The sequence below is a fragment of the Peromyscus eremicus genome, unplaced genomic scaffold (genome assembly GCF_949786415.1).
Source record: "Peromyscus eremicus unplaced genomic scaffold, PerEre_H2_v1 PerEre#2#chrX_unloc_1, whole genome shotgun sequence".
In the NCBI taxonomy this organism is placed as follows: Eukaryota; Metazoa; Chordata; class Mammalia; order Rodentia; family Cricetidae; genus Peromyscus; species Peromyscus eremicus.
Window position 1 is genome coordinate 8,137,928 of NW_026734288.1, and position 27,773 is coordinate 8,165,700.

A 27,773-nucleotide genomic window follows, 5' to 3' on the forward strand; every position below is an offset into this window, starting at 1 on the left:
CTGGAAATGAGGTAATATAGACCAAGGAAGTTTTTTTTCTATTTAGAAAATTCCTGACTTCTTCTTGATTTCATGAATTTCCACAATACATCCAAGATGACTTTATAAAATTCTGCAAGCAACCATCAGTAATTACATGGTCTGAAATGGTTCAGAGTCCAAAACAGTATTACTGTTTTGCTATAATCCTTAAGAATTAGGGAATGTTAATTTTAATTGATTTGAGGTCAAATAGGTTTCACAGAGACATTTCATGGTGTTCTAATTGACTGAGATTTTTCTTGTGTTCTATTATGATGTCTGTTTTAGAGGGTCTACCATGGATTGAGCATGGTATTTGATATTTGTATGGGATATTCTATAGATAACCCTTCTGGCTGCTTGATGTATAATTTCTTTTCATTTTTATATTTACCCTACTTACTTTTTTGTCCCTATCACCTGTATATATAACAGAGTGTTGTGATGAAATCATGTAATATTACTGTTTTTTGCTAATCTCAGTGTATATTTTAATTATTATGTATTTTTAGAAACAGTCTGTACATTAATTTACTGTATATATATATATATATATATATATATATATATATATATATATATATATATACACTTTGGGTAGTAATATCATCTTGATTGATTATTGAATTAACTGAGATGTTAATTCCTTCTTTATATTTTTCTTTTAAATTTTCCTATAAAGTTTATTTCATCAGATAATAGGGTTACAACAACTATTTGTTTCCCATTTATTAGAAAAAAATGTTTCATCCTTTCATGACAATTCTTATCTTTAGATCTGAGTTTTTTGGAAGTAATAGAAAGATTGGTTTCATTTTTTAATCCTTCATGTAACTTGCATCATTTGATTAGACAATTGATGGCATTATTATTTCAAGTTATTCTAGAAATGTATTTGTAGCATAAACTTTTAAATGTATATTACTCTTAAATTTTTTTATTTGTTTTTGTTTGCGTTCTTATTTGTACTCTGTGTTTTAGTAGTTACAAATGATTTTATTTACTTTATCTGCTCTCTGAGTTATGCTTATTTCTCTTTTTTCTTTCACTTTTAAAACAGTTTTTAATTCTAGTTTGATCACATACTTCCTCTTTCCCACTTCCTCCTACAAACTCTCCCTCTTCCAACCAACTGAACTTTAAGTTGCTTTCTGAATAAAACAAACAAAATCCCAATTCAACAGCAATGGCTCCCAAACCAAGGAAACAAAATAAAACCTACACAGCCAAACAAAGAAAAAAACACCATCATTTAACCAAGTAAAAGAACACACAAAAACACATGTGAGGTCCTCTGTATTTTTGGTCAAATACTCGTGAACATGAGAGCAGTTCTGGAGTGTTTGATAGATGAGTGTCACTCTATTGGAGAAAAGTTATGTTGTGTCTCAGCTGGATAAGTGTCAGTTTACTTGCTCACATTTAAAATAGTGGTTTGGTTTAATTCAATCTTTAATTTTCTAGATGTAATAAAATAAATTGTAATAAAATAAAACAAAACTAACATATTGAAGTTTTAAAAACTAAAACAACAGAACAGATGGAGTCAAAGAATAGGCATAATAATCAGAAATCAACTCATTTTCCTGCTCAGGAATACCATAAAACCATTAAACTGGCAGACACAATTTATACAAAGAAAACTTGTACAAACCTGTGCAGTCCCTGTGCTTACTGCTTCATTCTCTCTGAGATCATATGAAATCCCTCCATGTTAATTTAGAGGGCTTGTTTTCATGGTATCTTCTATCCCTGTGGCTCTTACACATTTTTTTACCTCCACTTCGGCAAGTTTGCCTGCGCTATGGAGAGAAGGTATTAGAGAGAAAGATCTCATTTAAAGCTGAATGTTCAAGATCTCTGTGTCATTGTAGAATGCCTGGCAGTGTGTCTATCTATCTATCTATCTATCTATCTATCTATCTATCTATCTATCTGTCTGTCTGTCTGTTTGTCTATCTATCTATCTACCTAGGTTTTTTGAGACAGGGTTTCTTTGTGTAGCTTTGTGCCTTTCCTAGAACTCGCTTTGGAGACCAGGCTGGCCTTGAGCTCACAGAGATCTGCCTGCCTTTGCCTCCCAAGTGCTACGATTAATGGCATGCACCACCACCACCTGGTATGTCCATATATTTTTGTATATTCTTTAAGAGAAACCTTCCATGATGTTATGTGACAACATGCTGATCTATGAGTATTGCAGGATATCATGATGAGTCATATTATCACTACATTTTTTTTTCTCTTTTAGACAGGTAGTATTTTGTTTTACTTTAATTCCATGGTTTTTCTATTACGAGGTTTGTGATCACCTAGAAAATGCCAGGTATGGTATCTATCTGGAGAAATGGCCTTAAGTCAAATCAATTATTTGTGGCTTGTCCCATCAAGCTTTGTTTTACCTTAGTCCTACCTTATCTTGCTGGGAGAATACATTGAAGATATAGGTTTTTTTTTGGAGGGGGGTAGTGATTTGGCATACATGTTTATGTCTAAAAATGCAGAGATTTTTTTCTTGTACCAAAGAAAATAAGAGTTGCAAGCTCTATGTAGTCACTAGACCTAAGTCTCCATTTTTGATAATTTTTATAATTATTGTCTTCAGCAAATAAACCATGCTTACAGTTCATGGAGATGTTTGTGTAGAACTGGCCACAGCCTGACTTGTTTTGATATAATATTTGGACTTCTTGGCTGACCACTCAATTGTATGTAATGTAATTTTCATAATGAAAACTGTGTTAGATTATAGGAGAGAGACAGTAGGGACTTTCGCTCTCCCATTATTTGGCAATGTTTTCCAGATATCCTTCATATATATTTCTGGAAGTTCCTACTGAACTTGGTTCCAATAGTACCCCTCAAATGACAATTTTAACAATCTTCCTCCGTATTCCTGCCTAGAAACCCATCTCCACTCCACTTGCACACTCCTATTCCGTTGTCCATCTATTTGTACTTGTTTATTCTATTTCCCTTCCTTAGAAGATAGATCTTCTTCATCCCTCCTGTGATTCTACAGTTTATAGCTTTGTTATCATTGTCTTAATGGCTCTTATCCACTACATGTAAATGGACAAAGAGTGAAAGGAGTCAACAGCAGAATGTCTGATAAAGATCTGGGGATGAGTTTGGGAGATAAGACATAGAAGTGAAGATGTACAAATAATCTCCTCGCTTCTCTGGTCAGGATGGCCTCTGTGTTAAAAGAGAATAACCCCTGGAGTTTCAGGTAGGAATAAAGCAATGAGATAGGAGATAAAGATTTGGGTTGGGAAATCTGTGTGATCCATTTTAGATTGGTGCAGGAGGGAAGGAATGGCTTCAGAAGGTGTTGTATTTTCTTCCAGATAAGGGACAAAACTTGGGAGATAGATTTAGAAGAACAAATAAAGGGGTGAAGATCAGTAATCCATTTCCCTAGTTCCCTTCCCAGTTTGGTTCTTGTGTCTTTGTTTCTGCTGGATTTGGAGTGTTTGACAACGCTATCAGGAGTAGAAGGAAGGTTTGGTGGTGGGCTGTGTGATCCCCCAGAGATAAGGAAGGCTGAGGTTGCTACAGTTTCACTACAGAGCTGGGGCTTAAATTAGTGTATTGAACTTAAAGAGCCAAGATGAGAGGTGATGTTCTGCAGTTAACCTACCTGCTTCCCTGGCAGGAGTGGCCTGTGGGCTTCAATAGATTTCCTGCCAGATTTGCTTGCTGAGATCAAGAAAGTTTGTGAGAATGATGTTAAAATTGGAAGATGTATTCTAATCAATGGAGATGAAGTCACAGGAAGCAGAGAATCTGCAGCAGACCATTTTGTCAAAGCTGTAGATTGGTCTGTGGGATTGGATTAAGAGGAAAAAAAAGTTGAGGTGAAGGTCTACAATTAGCATATCTGCTGTTCTAGCTGGAGTTGCCTGTGTCCATTCATCAGTCTTATATGCTATTTTCTATCTCTTGTTTTCTATTGGCCTGCATGTTATAAGCCATTCCATACATTCTAATTCATAACAAAATCTTTCTTTTTTGATTACAGCAGATAGTTTTGCTTAGTACAGTAGTCAGTATGAGCCCTTATTCCCTTTAGAATTGCACTGTTCTAGGCTATTTTGGTTAGTACCTTCTTCTGTGAAATCAACTTTTATTCTAATGGGCTTTTCTTTACATGAGATATTTAGTTCCCCTCTTCATATTTTAATGCTCTTGTTTTGTTCTGTACATTAACTAGGGCTTGCTGTGTGGTATTTCTTTTTATATTTTTCCTATTCAGTGTTGTGAATGTCCAGTATCTGCAATATTATGACTTTCTTGAGTTTGACAGATTTGACTTTCATGATCTTGAGGGAAATTTTATCTATGGCATTGAGGTAAGATTCTTATCTTACATATATACATTTATTTAAATTTCTTCACATTCCTATGGTGTAGAGCATTACCTGTGTAATTATCTTTGTGCTGTATTTAAATATACATATATATATATACACACACATATGTATATATGTGTGTTTCTGATCAGAAGTTAATTTACTATTCTTGTTTTATTGAATTTTAATATTCAATTTGCTATTTTTCTGTCTCACTTATAAAGTTTTATGTTGACTTTGCTAATTAGTTTCCTGTTATAACTTCACTTCAGACTGAGTTCTCATCAATAATTCTATAGCTTTTTTTGAGTTTTTTTTTTTAACAATGGACTGTCTCCATTTATGTCTCTGTGGTCTCTTACATCAGTCAGATTTTTAAGTTCCTCCTCACTAATTTTTAACCTTTCTAGATCTTTATAGGGGCAGAGAGAGAGAGAGAGAGAGAGCAAGAGACAGAGAGACCACTTAGAGATGGGGAGAATATGGAAGGAGAGAGTGCAGAAAGAGAGCTCTCATCACTAATTGTATTGGGCTGTTCCTTTTTATCTAATTTAAGCACTTTGACTACTTTAATAATGTTTATGATAGTTTTTCCATCTTCTATATCATGGTAATTATTAATTGAAGAATACTTCTATGAGATTGATAAATTTGGGGGGTAAATGCTACTTTAATTTTTTTTATATTCTATGTGTGATTTTCTGTTTTTGTGATGAAGCACCATTACCAGGGAAGTATGTAAAACAAACAGTTTCATTGGTCTAACAGTTCCATGAGAATAAGACTCCACTATGCCACAGAATGAAGTCAAGAGGCAGCAGACTTAGCAGAAAGAACAGATAACATTCAAATATCAAATTTCAAGCAGGCACCAGAACTAAAAGATAGTGTGTAGTTCTGACACTTCAAGGTCCTGACACAGATCTATATTTTATTCATTAAACCCCAATTTTGAGTCAAAGAATGTGGCTACTTGAAAACAAATTTGTCAAGTATCTGATCTTTAGGGAATATTAGTGTTTGAAGTAGCATACATAATGATCATGTTCTCATCATTAAAATTGAGCTTGTTAACTATTTAGTCATTTCTATGTCATTTTAAAAAACAGATTAAACAGACAACAATGAATGCAGGGAAGTTTATAAGTGAAAACTATATATAGCATGTGTGACAGGGTGTCTCAGGTACAGGGGCTGGGCAGAATTACAAAATATGCATCTCATTGTAAGGGTGAATATAAGAATATCCTGGACAGAGATTAGTCTAGATATGAGCACATGGGGTGGAATACATGGGAGAGCCTGGGATTGGTGAGGAAATGTCAATGAGGGAATATTGTTGATTCACCAATCTGAGATAAGGTGTAAAATGTGTTTTACCAGACTGTCATCAAAAGTGTTGATGATTTTCAGAAAGTAGAACTGGGAACTATTCTGTATTTCCTTGCTAGGGGTAGAAGAAAGCCAGGACCTTTTATTGTGTTTGTAAGATTTAGCAGCACAGGTTGTATTTTCTATTTTTATTGTCTGTGTAATAAGTGATCCAAAGTCAGGTTATCATATGTTACTTGTACAGCTGGTGTGGAAGAGAGGATATGCTGGCATGGACATAGTGACTCACTCTTATGGGAGATAGTAATAATGCAAAGGGGATGGCAGACATAATTGTGCAGTATCTATTGTGTTCCTAGAGAAGGGATGAAAGGCCTGATCTCTTTGTGGGAGGAAATCAGTTGGGGTGCAATACCAGTTACCCTGTTTTAAAAAAAGGAAAGAAGAGGCTGTTCACAAGGAGTAGTGTCAAAAAAAACCTTGTGATTTCTTAGACTATGATGTTTAAGCAGAAAGAATTATAGCAGGGAATTCAATGGGCATGTTCCTAATGCACATGGCAAGTGGGAGAGAGCTTCAATGTTTTTGAAAATTGTTGTCTAAGTTTGCCTATTACATGACATTTTGAAGGATAAACATTCTATGAGTTTCACTCACTTTTCATAAGCACAACAGCAGAACTTTGAAAATTTCCTATTATACAGTCATGACATATTCCCAGAACTGCTATCATTTTATGCATAATATTCATAGAGTGTTTTATTTTATTTTATTTTTTTACAAATCAAGAGTTTGTATTCTTTTATTCCAGCTCTGTCATATCACCAGACCCAGGAGGTTTTCCAACAGAAGTACAAACAAGATTCTTTACAGGGAGAAAGAGCAGGCATATTTGAAACTAGTGGTCTTGACATGCTACATACAAGGAAGTTCTGGGAATATCATGGTGACAACAGACAATATGAATTATGTTGTAATGAGAGTGTTTATGAAAAAGATACTAAAGGCATTACTTATGAAAAACATCATATACCTCTAATATCTCAAAAGACATCGTACTCTGTGTCAGTTACAAGTTCAGAACCAAATGAGTATATGGAAAAATATTTACACCAATCATGGACACTTGGCTATACTCTACATGGATATATGAAAACTTCACAAGGGGACACACAGTGTAACACTTCAAAGTCTTTGCAACACTTTTCAAGTGCTATGAAATTAAATGATACTCCAATAGTCCCTGAAAAAAGGAGGGATTTAAGCACAGAAAAATATTTGAATTGTCAGCAGTATGGTATTTCCTATACTCAAAATTCAGTAGCGGTTCCTGAACAATTACTTCCACTCTATGACAACCTCCACAATTTAGATCAACATAAATATTTTAGGAATGAAATGTGGCATAATATGTATCATAAGGAAAGAAGTTGTGAAAATTCCAATATATTTAGTGATGTTGATAATGACCTTGCTAAGTTTTCTTTGGTAAATAATTACCAGAATAGTCAGTTTGAAATACCTTTTAATGGCAAGAACTCATGGGCTTACTCTACTAATGGTGTAATTCCTAGTAATTCTCACATAAACACATACTCAACAGTTAATCATTTTGAAATCCATGAACATCAGAAAGTTTTTCATAAGTACTCAAACACTTCTTTGCAAAAACATGAACATAGCCAAGAGAAGCACAGGACAAGCAAACACCATGACCAAATTCTTAATGAATTCTCAAACTGTATTCAGAATAATGAAACTAGTACTCAAGAAATTTATGAGAGACTCAGACATAATGCATGTAAGAAGGTAACAATTGAATCCTCAAATTTGGAGATGGATAATATGAAGTATACAGGAATAAAATTTTGCCAGATTAAAGAATGTGATAAATTCTTTGATTTCAATTCAAATATCATTCAGAATGATTCAAGTTACACTGCAGAAAAGAAACCATACAGATATAATGATTGTAGAAAGTCCTATAGCAAACTTTCATACCTTCATATTCATCACAGAATCCATATGAGAGAGAACCCTTATAAATGTGATGAATGTGGAAAATCCTTTAGGAAAAGTTTATCCCTTCATGTTCACCACATAATCCATATAGGAAAAAAACCTTATAAATGTGATAAATGTGGAAAGCACTTTACTAGGTGCTCATCTCTTCATGGTCATCAGAGAATCCATACTGGAGAGAAACCTTATATATGTGAGGACTGTGGAAAGTCCTTTGGTAAGTCCTCTCTTCTTCAATGTCATAGAAGAATCCATACTGGAAAGAAACCTTATAAATGTGATGTCTGTGGAAAGTCCTTTGTCCAGTCTTCCCATTTTCAATGTCATAGGAGAACCCACACTGGGGAGAAACCTTATAAATGTGATGAATGTGGAAAGTACTTCAGGGATGGATCATCTCTTCATGTTCATCAGAGAATCCATACTGGAGAAAAACCTTATAAATGTGATGAATGCAGAAAGTCTTTTGTTAAATCCTCCCATCTTCAGTGTCATAGAAGAATCCATACTGGAAAGAAACCTTATAAATGTGATGTCTGTGGAAAGTCCTTTGTCCAGTCTTCCCATTTTCAATGTCATAGGAGAACCCACACTGGGGAGAAACCTTATAAATGTGATGAATGTGGAAAGTACTTCAGGGATGGATCATCTCTTCATGTTCATCAGAGAATCCATACTGGAGAAAAACCTTATAAATGTGATGAATGCAGAAAGTCTTTTGTTAAATCCTCCCATCTTCAGTGTCATAGAAGAATCCATACTGGAGAGAAACCTTATAAATGTGATGAATGTGGAAAGTCCTTTGTCCGGTCCTCCAATCTTCAGTGTCATAGGAGAATCCATACTGGAGAGAAACCTTATAAATGTGATGACTGTGGAAAGTACTTTAGGGATGGAACATCTCTTCATGCTCATCAGAGAATCCATACTGGAGAAAAACCTTATAAATGTGATGAATGTGGAAAGTCCTTTGTCCAGTCCTCCCATCTTAAATGTCATAGGAGAACCCATACTGGAGAGAAACCTTATAAATGTTTTGAATGTGGAAAGTCCTTTGTCCAGTCCTCCCATCTTCAACGTCATAGGAGAATCCATACTGGATAAAAAAACTTATAAATGTGATGACTGTGGAAAGTACTTTAGGGATGGATCATCTCTTCACGTTCATCAGAGAATCCATACTGGAGAGAAACCTTATAAATGTGATGAATGTGGAAAGTCCTTTGTCCAGTCCTTCCATCTTCAATGTCATAGGAGAACCCATACTGGAGAGAAACCTTATAAATGTCATGGCTGTGGAAAGTGTTTTTGCGATGTGTCATCTCTTCATGTTCATCATAGAATCCATACTGGAGGAAAACACTTATAAATGTTATGACTGTGAAAAATACTTTAGGCACGGCTCATATCTTCATGTTCATCATAGAATCCATACTGGAGGAAAACACTTATAAATGTTATGACTGTGAAAAATACTTTAGGCACGGCTCATCTCTTCATGTTCATCAGAGAATCCATACTAGAGATTAACCATAGAAATATTAAAATGTGTTGTCTTTTACCCATTTCTTTCTATTAAATTTCATCAGAAAACTAGCATCTGAGCCAAGCCTTATAAATGTAAAGAAGGTGAAAATTTCTTAACCAAATCCTCAACACTTCATCTTCCTTGAACCAATTCTAAAGAAAATATTTACAAATATGAAGAATGTGGAAAATACTTCTCATGAGCTCTCAACTTAGAAGACATCAGAAAAATCATAAGAATCTTAAAAAATTCTCTAATAATTATTAAATTTATTTTAGTATCATTATATTTATGCAATAAAATTTCCTTCAAAAATATATGGAATATACATGATATTTGATCAATATTCACTCCTTATTCAATATCACAAACATCACTTTAGGAAGCCCTACCATTGGTGTGAATTTGGAAGTGTTAATTCAGGAGTACACCTTATAATTACTAAATGCTTATTGAAAAATTTGCTATGGATATTGTTGTATTAACCTATCAACACATTAATTTCAAAGAGTTCTTGTTTGAAAATACTAAAATAACAGTAATGTGAAACAGAAGAATTTTTGCTAATAGATGATTATTGACTACAATAGAAAGTCCAAATAGCTACATAATATTTTTGCAATTTGTTGAAGATGATGTCTTTTGTGTGATATTATTATATTCTATATCACTATTATATTCCCAGTATTTTAGCTTTTGTAGAGTGTATATTAATGATTGTTTTTAACTTCATATTGATTCCCTGTTTTTACAAGTACAAATAAATGCAGTATACTTTTTGTTGATTTTTATTTACCTTGATGAGATGAATCTTCATTTAGTGTGAGGATGGCATAATGAAGATTAAATGTTCCAGAAAGGACAGTGCTAATAAAAACATATCATTAAAAACAGGTTGTATAGAAAACTGTACCAGTCGAAATAAGCATATGCAAATAGCAATATTATGATTCCAAAACGAGGGAGACAACAAGATTATTTTAAGTAAATTATGTCTCTATTTTCACATAGAAATAAGATAATGCTTGATCCCCCCTGGTTCCTACAATCCTTTTTCTCTCTATTCTAGGAACACACAAGTCTTAACCAGCAAGCAGCGAGCCTTCATGGGACCAAACTCCACCCTCTACATATATGTAACATATTTGTAGTTTGTCTATGTTTGGAACTCTTTACAATAGGGGCAGGGTCTATCCCTAATTCTTTGATTGGCTCTTTAGAGCCTATTCCTCTTACTGTATTGCCTTTCTTAGTTAACTACAAGGGGAGGTTCTTAGTCTTACAGCAACTTTATATGCCATGCTTTGCTGATATACATTGGAGGCTGGCACCTTTCTTATCAGAGAAAGAGGGGGAGTGGAATACAGTGTGGAGGGAAACTAGGAAGGTAATTGGAGGAGAGAAGGGAGGGGAAAGTGTGATCAGGATGTAAAATAATAGATTATTAAATTTTTAGAAGAATAAAGAATACAACCACACAGACAAAAACAAACATAAAATGTTGTTTGTATATTGACTACTGATGAATCTCAGTGTAGCACAACCATTTTTAACATTACTAATACTGTGATATTTTAATAGGTCTTCATTTTTTGTCACGTTAAACTATAAAAGTATTTTTGTTGCTACTTCATAAATATAATTTTGTTCCTGTTATAAATTTTCATGTAAATATCTGATATTTCTAATGGTCTGTGATGACCCTTGGTAAAGGGTCTTTGGACCCCCAAATGAATATGATCCACAGGTTGAGAACTGTGGCTGAATGGTTTCTCTAAACTGATTATGTAGAGAGATATACATATAAGCAACAATAAGAAAGATGTAACTTATTATTTGAATACTGTTAAGTGATTTCAAGCTAGACCCCAGATAGCCTAGTATTTTTGAAAACATCTCCAAAATTGACAAAAGGACTCCTCAAGTAACCTACAAATGTTTTGCAAGAGCTAAAATGAGTGTTCTATCCAAGTAAAATGAAATGTTGGACCCCCGTTGCAGCTGATTTTGATTTCATAAACTGTTTTGAGTTTAATAATATAAAGTAAAGCTATCTATATGTCACAGAAAAATCATCTGAACCTTTAAACTTTCACAAGTTATTCATTTCATAGAGAAAGTAATACAAATGCCCCAGTGTGATCCAATATAATTATGACATGCAGGATCTTTTCTTATAGAACTTAATCCTGAAATATATCATATATCCTCACCCACAATTATTTTTATTGAAGATTATTGTCACTCTTTAATCATTTAAAAGAATGTTGCAGAGTATAATTTGAATGAATATTTATACTTGATATTAAGGATATGGTATCCTTAACATCATAAAACTTCACTGAATATTTTCTTTTTTTTCTTTTTTTTTTAAATTTTTATTTTGCAATACAATTCAGTTCTACATATCAGCCACAGATTCCCTTGTTCTCCCCCCTCCCGCCCCCTCACCTTCCCCCCAGCCCACCCCCCTTTCCCATCTCCTCCAGGGCAAAGCCTTCCCCACAGACTGAGATCAACCTGGTAGACTCAGTCCAGGTAGGTCCAGTCCCCTCCTCCCAGGCCGAGCCAAGCGACCCTGCATAGGCCCCAGGTTTCAAACAGCCGACTCATGCAATGAGCACAGGACCCGGTCCCACTGCCTGGACGCCTCCCAAACAGATCAGGCCAATCAATTGTCTCACCCACTCAGAGGGCCTGATCCAGTTGGTGACCCCTCAGCCATTGGTTCATATTTCATGTGTTTCCGTTCGTTAGGCTAGTTGTCTCTGTGCTTTATCCAAACTTGGTCTCAACAATTCTCGCTCATATAAACCCTTCTCATTCTCGCTAATTGGACTCCCAGAGATCCGCTCGGGGCCTAGTCATGGATCTCTGCATCCAGATCCCTCAGTAGTTGGATGAAGTTTCTAGCACGACAATTAGGGTGTTTGGCCATCCCATCACCAGAGTAGGTCAGTTTGGACTGTCTCTTGATCATTGCCAGCAGTCTGTTGTGGAGGTATCTTTGTGGATTTCTGTGGGCCTCTCTAGCACTTTGCTTCTTCCTATTCTCATATTGTAGAATGCACCACGCTGATTTTAGCAATAAGTCAATGTCATGTTGGAGCTTTGAGATTCTGAAAATAAGAAAATTTTTATTCATTACTAGAAATCAAACCATTCAAACACCAAAAGTTGGAGCTATATTCATAACTCAGGCTGCATTTATTCTGTAATGAAAGTTCTATTTGTTAAATAAGAAGTACATCTAATTTGTTCATTTCTTTACCTTTGTTCCCTTACTTTGAAGCAAAGGTTTGATTGTTGTCAATATATAAGTGAATTCTTGTAGTAAAAATAAAACTTCCACAAATGAAAATATTAACAGAAAACTCAGTAAGTAAAAGAAATACTGAGTTCTGTTACACAGAAAGGTGATTCCAACAGAAAACCTCAGGAAAATAAGTGCATGTGGTATGTTCATTTGGGTATAGATAGGGGTGTGTATACCTATACTGTCATATAAAATCACATAAGATCATGAGCATTGAAGATCATCTCAAATGAAGAAAAGCTTATTTGAACCGTTGCCTGTGTTATTTCATTCCAAGGATACTTGGCTCAATTTCTATTCTTATGTCTTGGTACAGAATTTAATAGATCATGGAACACATGGACAAAAGACAACTCACCATGTAGAAGCCATTAGATCTATGCCATCCTCATGGATTGAGCCACTAATTAGCTCCTAAACTTCTGGTCTCATTATTAGGCCCCTCCAAATCACAACCACTTTCGACTGTTACGGAAAAGCAAAAAAGGGATCTGAACCACCACTTCTCTCAGGTTATTCCACTGCCTCGCTTTTTGGGACCCTCAATTCTGTCTGTTCTGTTTTATTGTTTTCTATTTTGTCTCCTTCATATTTATCTCTATGTTAATAAAGATATTATCATCCTGACTGATTATGATTATTATTTTTATTAGCTTATTTTTTAACAGACTTATTTTTCCTCTAAACAGCTTTGACATCATCAAGCAGTTATCTCAGTGTCCAGCGAGTGTTCTGGGGTTTCTCTAATGCAATGCCACTTGTACTATAAGTATGGATCTTGTGCCAGGTGGTGGTGACACATGCCTTTAATCCCAGCATTTGGGAGGCAGAGGCAGGTGAGTATGAGTTCGAGCCCAGCCTGGTCTCCAAAGTGAGTTCCAGGAAAGGCGCAAAGCTACACAGACAAACCCTGTCTCGAAAAAAAAAAACAAAAAAAAAAAGAAAAGAAAAGAAAAGGAAGTGTGGATCTTGTGAGCATTAGTAGACTTCTTCACTGATCATGACTGGAGAGTGTGTGAAACACAGCCAAAATCTACTGACTTCTCATAACTTATGTTGTTCTCTCTGTTTCTCATGTCACATTGTGAATTGGGTATGATGTGGATTCAGGAAGTCATATTCAAAGACCTGAATCACACAGAGAAGACAAAATGGAGGATTTTTTTCCCTTGACTATGGATACTACAGATCACACCTTTGCCGGAAAGTAGTGGCCTCCTTAAGTTCAATAATTCAACAGTATAGAATAGGGTAAGGGGCTTCTGTTTTATTAATGTTGTGTGTAAACTTGTTTTTTGTGGTGTGTGTGTGTGTGTGTGTGTGTGTGTGTGTGTGTGCTTCTGTGTTGTAGCTCCTTGCCACAGAGTGAAGAGAATTAGCTCTGACTTTAGAAAATGTTGGTTTTGTTTAACAAGTGATTTTGTCACATGTTAAGGAGAAGTGTCATTGTGGAACAAGTTATGTCAACAATACTGGTTCTTCCCTTAATTGTGTCAATTAAGTGGAGTAGTTGAATACTATGGTGCAAGGAACTGGTGGGTGTCTACGCTGAAGTAAAGGCTTGAATAATGTTAGACTCTACTCATTGCATATGTGCTTTATCATGTGTCTGATTGTAATCATGTGCAAACTTATTTATGTGAAGGCATGGAGGCAAATTGTTTCTTTTTATTGAAATTTCAAGGAAAATACAGAGTACTTTCCATTTCTAATGTGCCACAAACTAGTTCAGATGACTTTTTTCTGAATGTTGTAGTAATAATTAAAGTCAACAATAAAGAGAAACTTAAAGGAAAAAGGGAGGAAAGATTTATGACAAATAGATTATTCCTGTCTTACAAGTGACTTCTAACTGCAGTTTGAAAAAGGTGCAGATCCCAGTTTATTAGGAGAAAAGAGGCAGCATTTAACTCAAACCTAGTGGAGCATTTGCTCTCAGAGTGTTTCTCTGCCTTATGTCCATGAATAGAAATGTGTCTGTTTCAGGACAACACATGTATTCAATTTGTGCCAGATATATATTTTCCTTAATCTAAAATTAAAAATCATTGGTGGTGCTGGAGAGATGCCTCAGTGTTTAAGAGCACCAACTGCTCTCCCAGAGGTCCTGAGTTCAATTCTCAGCAACCACATGGTTGCTTACAACTACCTGTAATGAGATCTGGTGCCCTCTTCTGGACTGCAGGGACACATGCAGACAGAATAAAGTATACATAACAAATAAATAAATCTAAATTGAAAAAAAATTTAAAAAAGCAATGGTATAGAACCTCGTGGTAGAAGCATGAATGAAGAAGGTGGTATCTTTTCACTGCCCAGGCAGATTCCTCACCTAATCTCAATGAGTCTCATGAGCCTTCTGCAGGTGTGGAATTGATACAGTAGAGCTAGAGACTAGATAATACCAGTCAACTAATAACCATGCAATTCAGATACCAGATTTGTCTTGAAGGAAGCCATTAGATTGCACGCAGTTACCAAATAAATTTCAGGGAAAATACATGCAAATTAACATAGTTGTGATTTGTCATGCTTTCTGTGAGTAAGGAGAAGCACATGGCTGGTATTATTTGTTATAAACATGCTTCTATTTCTCTAAACTGATTACATTTAATTTTACCCCCATTTTTTCATTCCTCCTTCTCTGGGTTCCTGTCTGGTTTCTTTGTGCAGAATCTTGATATATACATCTTGAATGTGGTGAGAGGTTTAATCATTCGTGAAGGAAGTGGTTATGCTTCAGAATTCTATACCCAAACAAGGTCATTGCGCCTTCTTCAGTTTAGGTGTAGTTTCTCTTTAACCCTATTTAGAGCTTTTGAAAATTTGACTTTCCTTTTAATGAGAGGAATTAGTGTTCATTAGAATCCCATTTAAAAAATATGCATAGTTTGTAGGAAGTGAAAAATGAATATGGAAATTTAAGCAACACCGTGGAGTTTCTGTGCATTCTTCATTTCTGCACAAAGACATGCATGTTATACAGCCCGGAGTCTAGTAAATACTTTACCTTAGTGCCAGAAAAAGACAAAAAGTAAATAAAGTTTTGTCTAGTTAATTCCAAATATTAATAGAGAGTCTGAGTAATTACAATGCAATTCATGTAGAAAACAAAGATAAACTGAGTATGTGTGCAGATTTCTATGTGGTCAATGTCACTTCCAGGGAGTGCTCCATGAATTCCTCTTATTGTAACCATCGATATCTGATAAATTGCCAACAGAAACAATGAAGATAAAGGATAGGATTCAGTATTTTTTTTACTAATATCTTAAGGTATTAGAGTGTTCTTTGGAGCTCACATATTGTAAAGAATTGCACCCAGTTCTCCTCATTTTTCTTTCTTTTTTCCCTTTTTCTTTCTCTCTTCATCCCTCCCTCCTTCCCTCCCTCCCTCCCTCCCTTCCTTCCTTCCAACCTTCCTTCCCTCCTTCCATTTCTTCCTTCCTTTCTCTTTTTGATTTTTCAATATAGGGTTTCTTTGTGTTGCTTTTGGACCCTGTCCTGTAACTCAGTTTGTAGAGCAGGCTGGCCACAAACACACAGGGATTCACCAGGCTCTGCCTCCTGCATGCTGGGATTAAAAGCATTTGCCACCAGTGCCCATCTCCTCATTTTCACCCATAATTACTTAACAGTGTTCCTGGGTGAAGTAATGTCCTTGTGAATATAAATTTGTGAAAAATTTTAATAATGTCTTTCACTGCAAAGTTGCAGAACCTTAATATTATAAATTGTATCATGGCAACCAATGGGAAAAGTCAGTGGAGACTTTAGAGGGAAATGTATTGCCTTCATGCTGCTTGGACATAAGCAACTAGATTTTTTTTCCCAGTTGAATAATTACTTTCATGTGGGACTACATCACAGATACTGTTTGTTATCCTCCATGGAAGCCTCATTTTTGCTTTAATCAACCACCCCAGAGAAAGAGAATGTGAGGATCCTTAATGATTCTCCATGTCAGCTGTGCTCAGCCTTAGCTTGAAATACCAACCTGGCTCTGGTAGCTCTACCAAGTCAATTTAATCATGCTGCCAAGTCTGTACTAAAGTCTTCCATGCTGGCTAAACAGCCTAACTACCTAATGCATGAAAGTAGAACCTACCATTTTCTCTGTCTCTGGGAGTTCATGATTTTCTAAATCTTTGCACTGTTATAGTACACAGAAGGAGCTTTTTGATCCTGCCTTCCAGTGTCTTAATGTGGTAGAATGTATATGGGGCTTTTCCTGCTTTGAAATCAAAATATTATCAGAAAGGTAAAATTTTGAGATAAAGTTTCTTGAGAGAATCTACACAGAAGGGGAAGAGAGATGGCTTTTTCTCAGGTAAATGAATGCATGTAGTGGATGTGAGACATATTGACTGTTCTCATAGAAATGCTTCTTTTGCTGTGATCTCAAACCTTTACATTACCTCTAAGTTTCTACAAACCTTTATTCTTCTTTTTCTGAAGTGGTTGTCAAGTTAAAATCTTTTGAATGCATGCCCCATGTATGCTGCTTTCCACTGTTTTCTCATCATTTTATTTTTTTAGCATAAATTCTCTGAGTTAATGCATAATGTAACCTTTTGGAAGACAAAAAGAACATGCATACATACCTCCTGAGAATGGTATTGAGACATTTCCCATGAATGAGAAAGAAGCCATGTTCCATGATCATTTTGCCCAGGTATCCATTTGCTCAATATAGGCTTTTTCAAGAAGGAGGCACTGTGAAAAAGGATGACATGTCTTCCTTAAATGTATAATGTTTAAAGTAGTATTGCTATGAAAGACATACTGTGTTGTATACTAAGATGAAATGTTTAAATGCAATACAAATTTCCAAATGGAATTTGCCAGATATAAGGTGGTATGAAATTATTGTATCAGGCAAGTTTCTATCTTTTTTATTTTTCTCTTTTGTGACTAGATTCAGAGCCTATTCTATCATTTCTCTTTGCTAGCTACTAATATTACAATGAACTTGTAATGCCCTTGTGTTGTGATGACACCTGCTAACAATCACTCCCCTGGGAGCTGATGCAATATCACATCCCATGGTTATATAGTACATTTTTTGAACAAATGAACAAATGGAGTACTTGTAGGTACTTATATTCCTGTGGATTTCACAAATAATCAAAAAGTCTCAAAAAAGAAAATTTATGTGATTTGAGTTGAAGTGTCTTTATTAACAACCAAAAGTACTAAATTGAGTTCAGGGATGGCATTATTTAGATACAACATTTGCAAGTGAATCCAAAAGAAGCTCTTTCACTGTTTAAAATAAACTTAAGAGAGAATCTAATCATTTGCCTCACTGAAATACGGTAAAATGATGGAATCTTAGAAAGAAACATGGATAAAGGGAATGCCTCATTGGAGACACTGTTGAGGTATGATTTTTTTACTCTGCCTTGGTTGTAAGCAAGTATATTACTTACCCAGGGTGAGAAATACTTTCAGTTGAGGCTATCCCTCAGATTCCATCCACTATTTCAAATACAGGTGTCAGTTATGTTTTAATTAATGATCTCAGGAAAATGGAATGTGAGGAAGGGGGTCTGTAGAACTCTGTACAGCTGTGTTCAGACTCTATTTAAAGCATGTTACTGACACCACATACACATGTGGTATAGATTTCCATGATCTGAAGGAGTAAAGGATCTTCTCAAGGCTGGAAAGACAAAACTATGTTTTGGTCTGTCTGTAAATGTTCATGGTTTCTGCATCTCTGCTGTGGCACAAGTCTCCAATTGCAAATATTTTTAACCTGCTTTCTGATCTCTGAGTGTGGAATGCAGGTGCTGCAGCCTTTCACACAGAATAGTATCAGAAAGGTGAAACTTTAAGATAAACTTCCTGACAGGATCTATTAAGAAGGGCAAGGAAAGGTGGCATGTTCTCAGGTAAATTCATTCACAAGGATGAGATGGTTTGACATTCCACACATAAATTCTTCATTTACAGAGCTCTCAATCTTCACTATAATTCCTCACTAGAGGAAAACTATGATTTTGTGTTTTATTGTATTTCTAATATAAATTCTTTATTATCACTGTCATTTCTGTTCTACATTCTGCTTTCCACTATTTCCTGCCTCTTTTATTTTCCAGTAAGACCTAACTACATGAATTAATGACCTGAAATATTTACAAATTTTCTGATATTAGAGTTGACTATTGAAAAAAAAAATTCCTACTGTGCTCAACTTCAGACATTATTTATCACTGAGAAAACGTGCATATTTCATGAAATGTTTGGATGTTGGGTCCTTTGATTTCATGAAAAAGTCACAATGTCCTCCATCTTAATGTATAACATTTGAAAATTCCAGATTACTGATAATACAGAGAATTCTTTAGTTAAATGCTCTTTCCTGTGGCAAATAAGGACTCAAACCATCATAACAAAGAAAAATTGAATTTTCACTTCAGAGTCCATTGACATTCAAGGATGTGGCCATCAATTTCTCTAAGGAGGAATGAGAATGCCTGGACACATCTCAGAGGGATTTATACAGAGAGGTCATGTTGGAGAACTACAGCAACCTGGTTTCTGTAGGTGAGAGTAAATTATTTCATAATTGCTGATTAGCCCTATGAATATCTAGTACTTGTATTAGTACTTGAATTGTTTTCTATCAATGAATCTGAGCTCCCAATTACTACTAGATATTGGTGAGTATAGTACTTATTGAAAATTTTCTTATCTAAGTGTTCTTTTAATTTAACAAATACTCCCTTAAATCCCATATATATTTTTTTGCAGTCACTCAGTAGAAATAATGTGTGAATACAGTCAGATTCCCATAGTTTTACTTTTGGAATGGCATAATGTAAATAGAGTTGAATGTATATACAATTAATATTATGGATTTCTTAAAACTCTTCAACACCTGTCAAGTATGGACTAATAAAACTTCATTTCTGAATCTTTCCTTGTGTACCTTCATATCCACTGTGTTAGAACTCACCTCTTTTCCAGATCATGTAACTAAATTGTCATATGCCTCTTCTAATTCACAGGTCTTTCTGTATCAAAACCAGAGCTAGTCACCTGGCTTAAACAAAACAATGAACCCTGGATCATGAACATAGAAGTAGCAGAGGATAGAGAACCAGGTAAGTTGGAAGGAAGCAATGGTTTATATGTAGAGTACAAAACAAGAAACAAACCACAACTGCAGTGGGATTAGCCCAGCTACTTACTAGAAGTGATGTCTGAGAATTTCATTTAGAATAGTACCCTAGGATCTAGCACACAGAAAATTTTGCATGATTTTCCTCATTTCATCAGAAGAATGATTAGATGAAATTTAGTATGCCAATAACAATTTGACAATGTATGTGGTGCTTTATTTTGTGTTCCTATAAATGTCTGAATTTTTCTCCTGTATGTCAGTGATTCAGGTTTTTCCTTTACTTTTTGAAACTTTTTAGAATATGTCTCGATTAATATATCTTTCCTTCATTAATCTTCTTGCATACTACCCCTTACCACACTAACCCAATGTCATGATTCCCCATCTTTTCTCATTCCCTCTATCAAAGAAAAAACAGAAAATCCATAAAAAATCAAGGAATATTTGAGTTGGCCAACTGTTTCTGAACACAAGACTTTAAAAATGATTGATATACCCTGGTGTTACTCAACTGAAAAACAGATTTTCTAACCCTGGAAGCCAGGCACTGCAGACATGTCCTTGTCAAGGAGTTGTGACTTTGGGCCTACTTTTCATTTCACAAGCTGAGATTTCAAATGTCTTTGACTTTTGTGTGTTTTGGTCTTACTGTCACAAACTTGGTGATTGTATGGCCCTTGTTCCTATATTTGTAAACTTCTTCCCAGGAGTCATTTACCATTCCTTGCCTTTACGTTCCCTCTGCATCCATTTGTTCATAGGTACCTGAACCCTGATGCAAGGGTTAAGAAAAAGGAATCTTTATCTACAGGTTGAGCGTAGTTCTCCAAAATTTCCATATTAAGCTTCTCTAGTAAAGGATGAGTGATGCACAAATTTATGGGTATAGCAACATAGCATTAGTTTAATGCCATGTTTATCAAGCAGAAAAATAACAATTTTTTTTATCTAGGCCCATGACCAATTTGGTTTCAGTTTTTTAGCTGCAATAACAGTGTCAGATATGGGTTACAATATTGGAGTTGGCTTTTAGACAATCAAATTCTGTTTAGCTATTGCCAATACAATGTGCCAATTTTGAACATTTATTTCAGACAAGTCAGAATATACAGTCACATGGTTTGTAACGGGCAAAGTCTGATGAGGTCTTTTCTCCTCATGTAGCACAAATAGTGCCATCTACACTATGAATGAGTTTTACTTGTGTTGAAGTGTTTAGTTGATCACATGTTTGATATCTTTCCATTCAATATTTTAAGTATATGAGCCTCATCATGGAATCTTGGTGATAAGTAATTACAAAGGCTCTACCCGCTATGTTTGACTGTAACACAAGAAAACAGCGTAACCCATTACTTACTTGTACAGGAGGCTTTATTTGTTGGCACATGATTTCCAGTTTGAGTATTGACTACACCATTATACCATAATGACACTTAAATAGTTTTTAGACAAGTATGTGTTTTAACAAGCTTCTACAGAAGTATGGTTCCCTATGTTTCTTCAAAGATTTTTCATGTGGTCCCGAGAGATAACATAATGGGTAGAGATGCTTCCCTTCAAATATGACCAGAGTTCAATCAACAAGGCACAGACAGTGAAAAGATTTTTCTGAAAACTACTCTCTAATCATATGTATGCCACATACATAGTCAATAAATATATAAATATATTCTTCAGGGTATCATAAAAACGACTGTAATCATAGTTACTCCTCTTTGTATTTGCTATTCTACACTACTCTATCATCACTTTCATGACTTAATACTGTTTTAATTTCTCATTCTTTTTAACAATACTGTTTTAAATCATCCCTTCTGTGGAAAAGAACCCTATATCCTCAGTCTACCTAAACACTATAGAAAACAGGGAGACCCAAATCTTGAAAGCTAGCCTATAAATATTTGAGAAAATATGCAGTATTTGTCTTTCTGGGTTAAGACACTTAGAATATTTCTTTTCAGTTGCATCTATTTACCTACAATATACATAATATCAATAACAAATGCATGCATTTTTAGCATACATAACACAGATAAATCAAATGGCATAAATAATTCATTATGTCACATGTCCTAAAGTTGAATAGATGGAACAATGAAAACTTCTCAAATAAAGAAAGCCAGATGGATTCAGGACAGAAACCCACCAGACCATCAGAGAAGAACTAACACTAATATATTTCCAATTATATGACAAATTTGAAAATTTCCCCTTCAAAAACATCTCAACATAATTATCTACTAGGATCAAGGTGGCTTCATCCAAGAGATGTTAATGGAAATCAACTTAAGTAAATCAATACATGTAAAATATTAGGAGAGCAGACTATAAGAAAAGGACCAAATGATCTTCTCATTGAACACAGAAAGGGTTTTTAACAAAATACAACATTCCTTCATTATAAAAATTCAGCAGTAGGAAAAACATATATACATAAAAGAGAATATGTTATTTTTACAAGATAATTACCAACATAATCATTCTAAATGAAGGAAACTCAAAAGAGTTCTTCTATATAATTGGGAAAATAAAGGATACTCACTCTCTTCATACCTGTTATATGTTCTGTTTGAAGTCCTAAGTGTCAGTCTAAGATAAGATAAAGTTCAAGGACATATAGATAGGAAAGAAAAAAGTCATGGTGTACTCATTGCACATATTTATTTTATACCAGAAACTTTAAAACAATGCTTGTACTAGGTGCTATTGTTATTACTAGTCTTTCTTTCACCTTTTGTAATGATTTTCCATCTATGATAACTGAACAACCCTCCTGAATTTTTGTTTACCAATTTATAGTGTTCCTCTATCTCAAATCCCTAATCAAAAATTACAGACACCCAATGAATGCTCTGACAAGGAGAGTTGCCATCTGTCATAGGTTATCTCCATTATTGTTTGTCTAATGCAAAGTGGTGAGACTTGAAGTGATATAATCACTAATAATAAAGCTGGACTAACATTCTGAAGTTTTATATATATATATAGTATATATATTTGAAAAAATACATACATAAACACTTAAGAGTAACAATTATCAAATGGAGGTTCCAATATTGATTTGAGGATATGGGAAGAGTTGGAGCAAAAGTGGCTGGAATAAACTTGAAATGAAATAATATATTTTTAAATTAAATCTATATTAAAAAAGAATTTTCAAATTTCACATGTAAATTCTGAGTTATGATATTTCACTTTGAAATAGAATTCTACATTTCAGTCTACTTTGAAAATGTAACTTTTATTCAGTAGGGCTTTTATAATCTCATTGTTTTTTGGGGGGACTGAGTTTCTCTGTGTAACTGTCCTGGCTGTCCTGGAACTTGCTCTTTAGTCCTTGCTGGCCTTGAACTCACAGAGACTTGCTGGAGTCTGCCCCCAGAGTTCTGGGATTAAAACCACTGTCTCCTGAGTGCTGGGACTAAAGATATGTGACAAACCACTGCCCAGCTTGCCTTTTTTTCTGTTTCTGAATCCAAACCATATTAGAGATCTAAGACTCTTTGGAAAAACAGATTGTAATGCACTCTGGCCACCATTTATACTCTGCATTGTAGTCATTGAAGAGCACTTTAGGAAAAAGCCAGACTGTGATTCATATTGAAGGGCCCTCTGGGATGGTTCTATTAGTTATACTAGGAGAGGACATAGTGAGGCCATGATCAGCATTTGCATTCCTGACAACTTGTTTTACAGGGGAGAAACCCATGCATCTTAATGTTGCCCAGCGCCACTTGGCCTAATTGATTCTGTTGGCACTTTTTCCTGCCTGGACATATAATTTACTTTTCTTAACCCTCCCCTTTTTTGAGACAAGGTCTCTAACCATGTAGCCATGATTGGCCTGGAACTGAATATGTAGATCAGGTTGGCCTCATACCATAGAGATCCACCTGCCTCTGCCTCTGCTTTCCAAATGAGGAGATGAAAGGCCAGTCTTTTATCAATTTAAGATATTCTTAGGCATCTGAAAAAATAAAATTCTTAGAGAATTATCACATTGAGTGTGAGGATTTTGAAAATTTCTCTCCTCGTGGTCATAAAGCTTTGTGGACCTGATAGGTACATTTGTGTTTCATTATCATTTTATTGTTTTTTTATAATCACTTTCTCAGAATACCAATGTATTCACATGCATTAATAGTTATTAATGAGAGAAAATATATATACTATATTATTTTCATTTCTATCATTTTATCATTTATGTGTTTGGAAATGTGATTTTGGTCTAAATTGATAATGTATTTTCCAATTGAACAGAATGTGTTTAATAATGGCTAGTAGTTTCATTTCATATTCTAAAAATAATGTTTACAGCTGTTGATTTTATAACATGCTTAAAGAGGAACCTTTCAAATTTTACATATAAAATATAAATTCATGATATGGACTTCTCCATGTTCATCATTTTTGGACATTAATTCCTTATGGATGAAGTGCTGAATGTTTCTGTTACAAGTTTTTGCTACTTTCCACATATTGGTATCATTTTATGAAATGGTTTCTATATTATTTTTGTCTAATTCTACACAGTTAGATAATAATTGCCTTTTATTTCTTCCAGCTCTGTTTTTTTTATCCCATTCACTTGTTCCCAAAAGAGTATACTCAGGATACTTGCCAAAGAGAAATATCAGGACACTTTGGATGTAATAGCTTTGGGGAATTACTCATCAGGAAATTCTGGGCATGTAGATCTGACAATGAGGACCCTGAATCATATGCTGATGGAAATGATCTTCATCCAGCACCCATCACTGACATTCCTGACAGAATAGATGAAGAAGTTCCAGCTTCTCCTCAAAAAGCTAACTCTGTGTTATTTCAATTCAGATCCTGCAATATCCTTCCAAATATTCAAAATGAATCAAGCAACACTGAAGGGAAACAACCAAAATCCAAAGCATGTAGACAGTATTTCATCGACCCTTCAAAATTTGAGAGGGATCCAAGATTCAGTGTTGGACAAAAATATAAAAAATTTGTGAGGAGTTACACGAGATGTTCAGACCTCCTTAGAATTAATGTGGTTCATACTGGAGAAAAATTGTACAAATGTAAAATGTGTGGAAAGTTGTTTTCTATATTATCAGTACTTAAGGAGCATTATAAAATCCATATGACAAAAGAATCACACAAAAGTCCAGAGCATGACATGTTACTTTTACATGATTCACAATATAGAGCTCATTGTAAAATTCACACTGAAGAGAATGCTTTCAAATGTACAGAATATGGCACATATTCTGGGTTTTCTCTTCATCTTCCTCAGAGAACCAATACTGGAGAAAAACCTTTCATATGCGAAGCATGTGGCAAATCTTTCACTCAGAGTTCAACACTTCATATTCATCAGAGGATCCATACTGGAGAGAAATTATACAAATGTAAAGAATGTGGCAAGTCATTTAACAAGGCCTCAAATTTTCAAGTTCATCAGAGAATCCATAGTGGAGATAAACCTTACAAGAGTAATATATATGACAAGTCATTTACTCAAAGTTTAACACTTCAAATTCATAAAAGAATACATACTGGAGAGAAACCTTACAAATGTAAAGTATGTGGAAAGTTCTTTACAGTAGGCTCAGCACTAAAAGTTCATCAAAGAATACATACAGGAGAGAAACCTTACAGATGTCATGTATGTGGAAAGTCCTTCATTGTAGTCTCAAAACTTAAAGTTCATCAAAGAATACACACTGGAGAAAAACCTTACAAATGTAATGTATGTGGAAAGTTCTTTACAGTAGACTCAGTACTAAAAGTTCATCAAAGAATACACACTGGAGATAAACCTTACAAATGTAATGTATGTGGAAAGTCTTTTACTTTAGGCTCAACACTAAAAGGTCATCAAAGAATACATACTGGAGAGAAACCTTACAAATGTGAAGAATGTGGAAAGTCCTTTAGGCAGATCTCAACTCTAAAAAGACATCAAAATATCCACAAAGGAGAGAAAATTTACAAATGAAAAGAATGTGACAAATCTTTTACCAGGGACTGAACACTTCAAGTTTATCAAAGAATTCATAATGGAGAAGAAAGCTACAAATACACAGATTGTGGCTGACCTTTTGCCTATGATTCAAGTGTTCAAGGCCTTAACAGCCCATTGAATGCAGAATCCTTAAAATTGTAATGAATGTGTTACATGTTATATCTTTTTCTCATGATCATTTCTGCAAAAACTCACTAAAACCATACATTAGAAAAAGCTTACAAATACAAAGCATTTGGGAAAACCTTATCTGGGTTCTTAAATCTTGAAGATTATCACATAATCCATACTAGAGGGAACCTATACAATATTAAGAATGTGGCAAGTGTTGTGGAGTCCTCAGGTATTCTTGCCTAACAGAGTGTAAGTATCAGGAAGAAACTTAACAAATATACAGAATTTAAAAAAACTTTACAGGAAGTTTAAAATTTAGAGCATGTCAGAAAATTCATGAATGAAACAAACTCATTTGGTAAGTATTGCCCAGGACTCATACAATAAAAGCATTCTTTATAATGTGAGTAGTGAAAGGTAACTTTTAACAAATGTTCTAACCTTAATCTATGTCAGATGAGTGACATCAGGAAGCCCTATGCTTTGTGTGATTTTTGTAAACATTTTACCAAGAAATAAAATTTATGTTCACAAAAATATTCTTTGGAAAACAATCTACATATATAGCAATGTATCAAACTGAATTACATAATAATCATGTTATAAAATGATATAGGATTAATTTGACAACAGAAAAAACACAATAATTAAAAATGTGAAGTCTTATGCCAGGATAATTTTATGGATAACTATATCACGTCAAATTCACTATATAATTTTCTGTATATTTTATGGTTCAGGATATCTATCTGAGACTGCTGTAACTTTTTTACAAATATTTATGTTGCTAATATTTGAGATTTTATATAATATAATATATTGTTTTGAACGTCAAATTAGTCCACAATGTTTCTCAATTATCAGTAAATATAATAAAATTTGTGTTCAATTTTCTGATGCTTTGAGATGTTGGGTATTCACCATAATTTGCTCTTTTTAGATGTTTAGGCCTAAACAATTCAAGGCTAAAGAGATTGTAAGGAATGAGAGGAGTGAAGCATGAGTATGTGCATGGCTTTATATAGTAACCCTGCCTTTTTATTATCACCATGCAGTAAATCTTTAACTGTATTTGAATGTAGGTATTACTGACACAAAACTGCTAAGGTATTGTTGTTTCACCTCAGAGAGCACTGATCACATGATCCCAGCTTTCTTTGGGTCCCAGTGTTATATCTCTCTGTATTATCTTTATTATTACACAAGGCCACTTAGATCTATCTCTGGGGACATACTGGACAGGAAAGCTATAGAGAAATTGTCTATTTAAATGGAGAAGCAATTATTTGAGCATTTACAAAGAATCATATTTATAATTTCTCATTAAGAAAGAAAATTACCTAATTATTAAGTACTAATGAGCCTGAGATTAGAATTTCTGTAATAAAATTTTATAGACAGAAATGAACAATAACAACTGTCTGCAAATTCTACCTATTTTTAGAATACATGAAAGTAAATACTATACTAGTCCCCATATAAGCTAATAACTTGAAACTAGCTTTCAAATCTGGAAAGATAACTTGTTTAAAGCAGAAATTGTTTCTTCAATGCCTGATCTCACAGTTTTGTTCATGTACATGTTAATTTTTCAACTTGAGAAAAATTTAACTTATTTTAAAGAACATAGTGTATTATGTTCATTAATGTAATACAAAATGTACATCTAAGATAGAAAATTATCCACACAATTTAACTCTTCCCCATTACTTTTACCCCCAGAAAAAATTAATTTAGATCTCTTATAATTGAGACATAATGTTTGATTTCACTAGAAAAGACTTCCTGAAGAAATTTTTACTGAAGTAACATGCACAATACTGATGCTGCCATATCAGATGGGTAGGACAAAAGTCAGAAAGCCTTCGCAGCTGCTTGAAGAAGATCTAGAAAACCTGAGCACTATACTGGCTGCCATGCCATTTTTGGTTTTGAGCTCTATGTGT

The 27,773-nt window shown here is 34.5% G+C and overlaps 1 protein-coding gene across 1 annotated transcript in view; it reads left to right on the plus strand.

Moving 5' to 3' along the window:
* Positions 1-27,773, plus strand: part of LOC131900978 (zinc finger protein 120-like) — a 97,431-nt gene that overhangs the window by 25,827 nt on the left and 43,831 nt on the right. Inside the window, exon 7 of the mRNA XM_059252279.1 lies at positions 19,591-19,686. Within this exon, the coding sequence (XP_059108262.1) occupies positions 19,591-19,686 (96 nt within the window). The remainder of the gene's footprint in view (positions 1-19,590; positions 19,687-27,773) is intronic.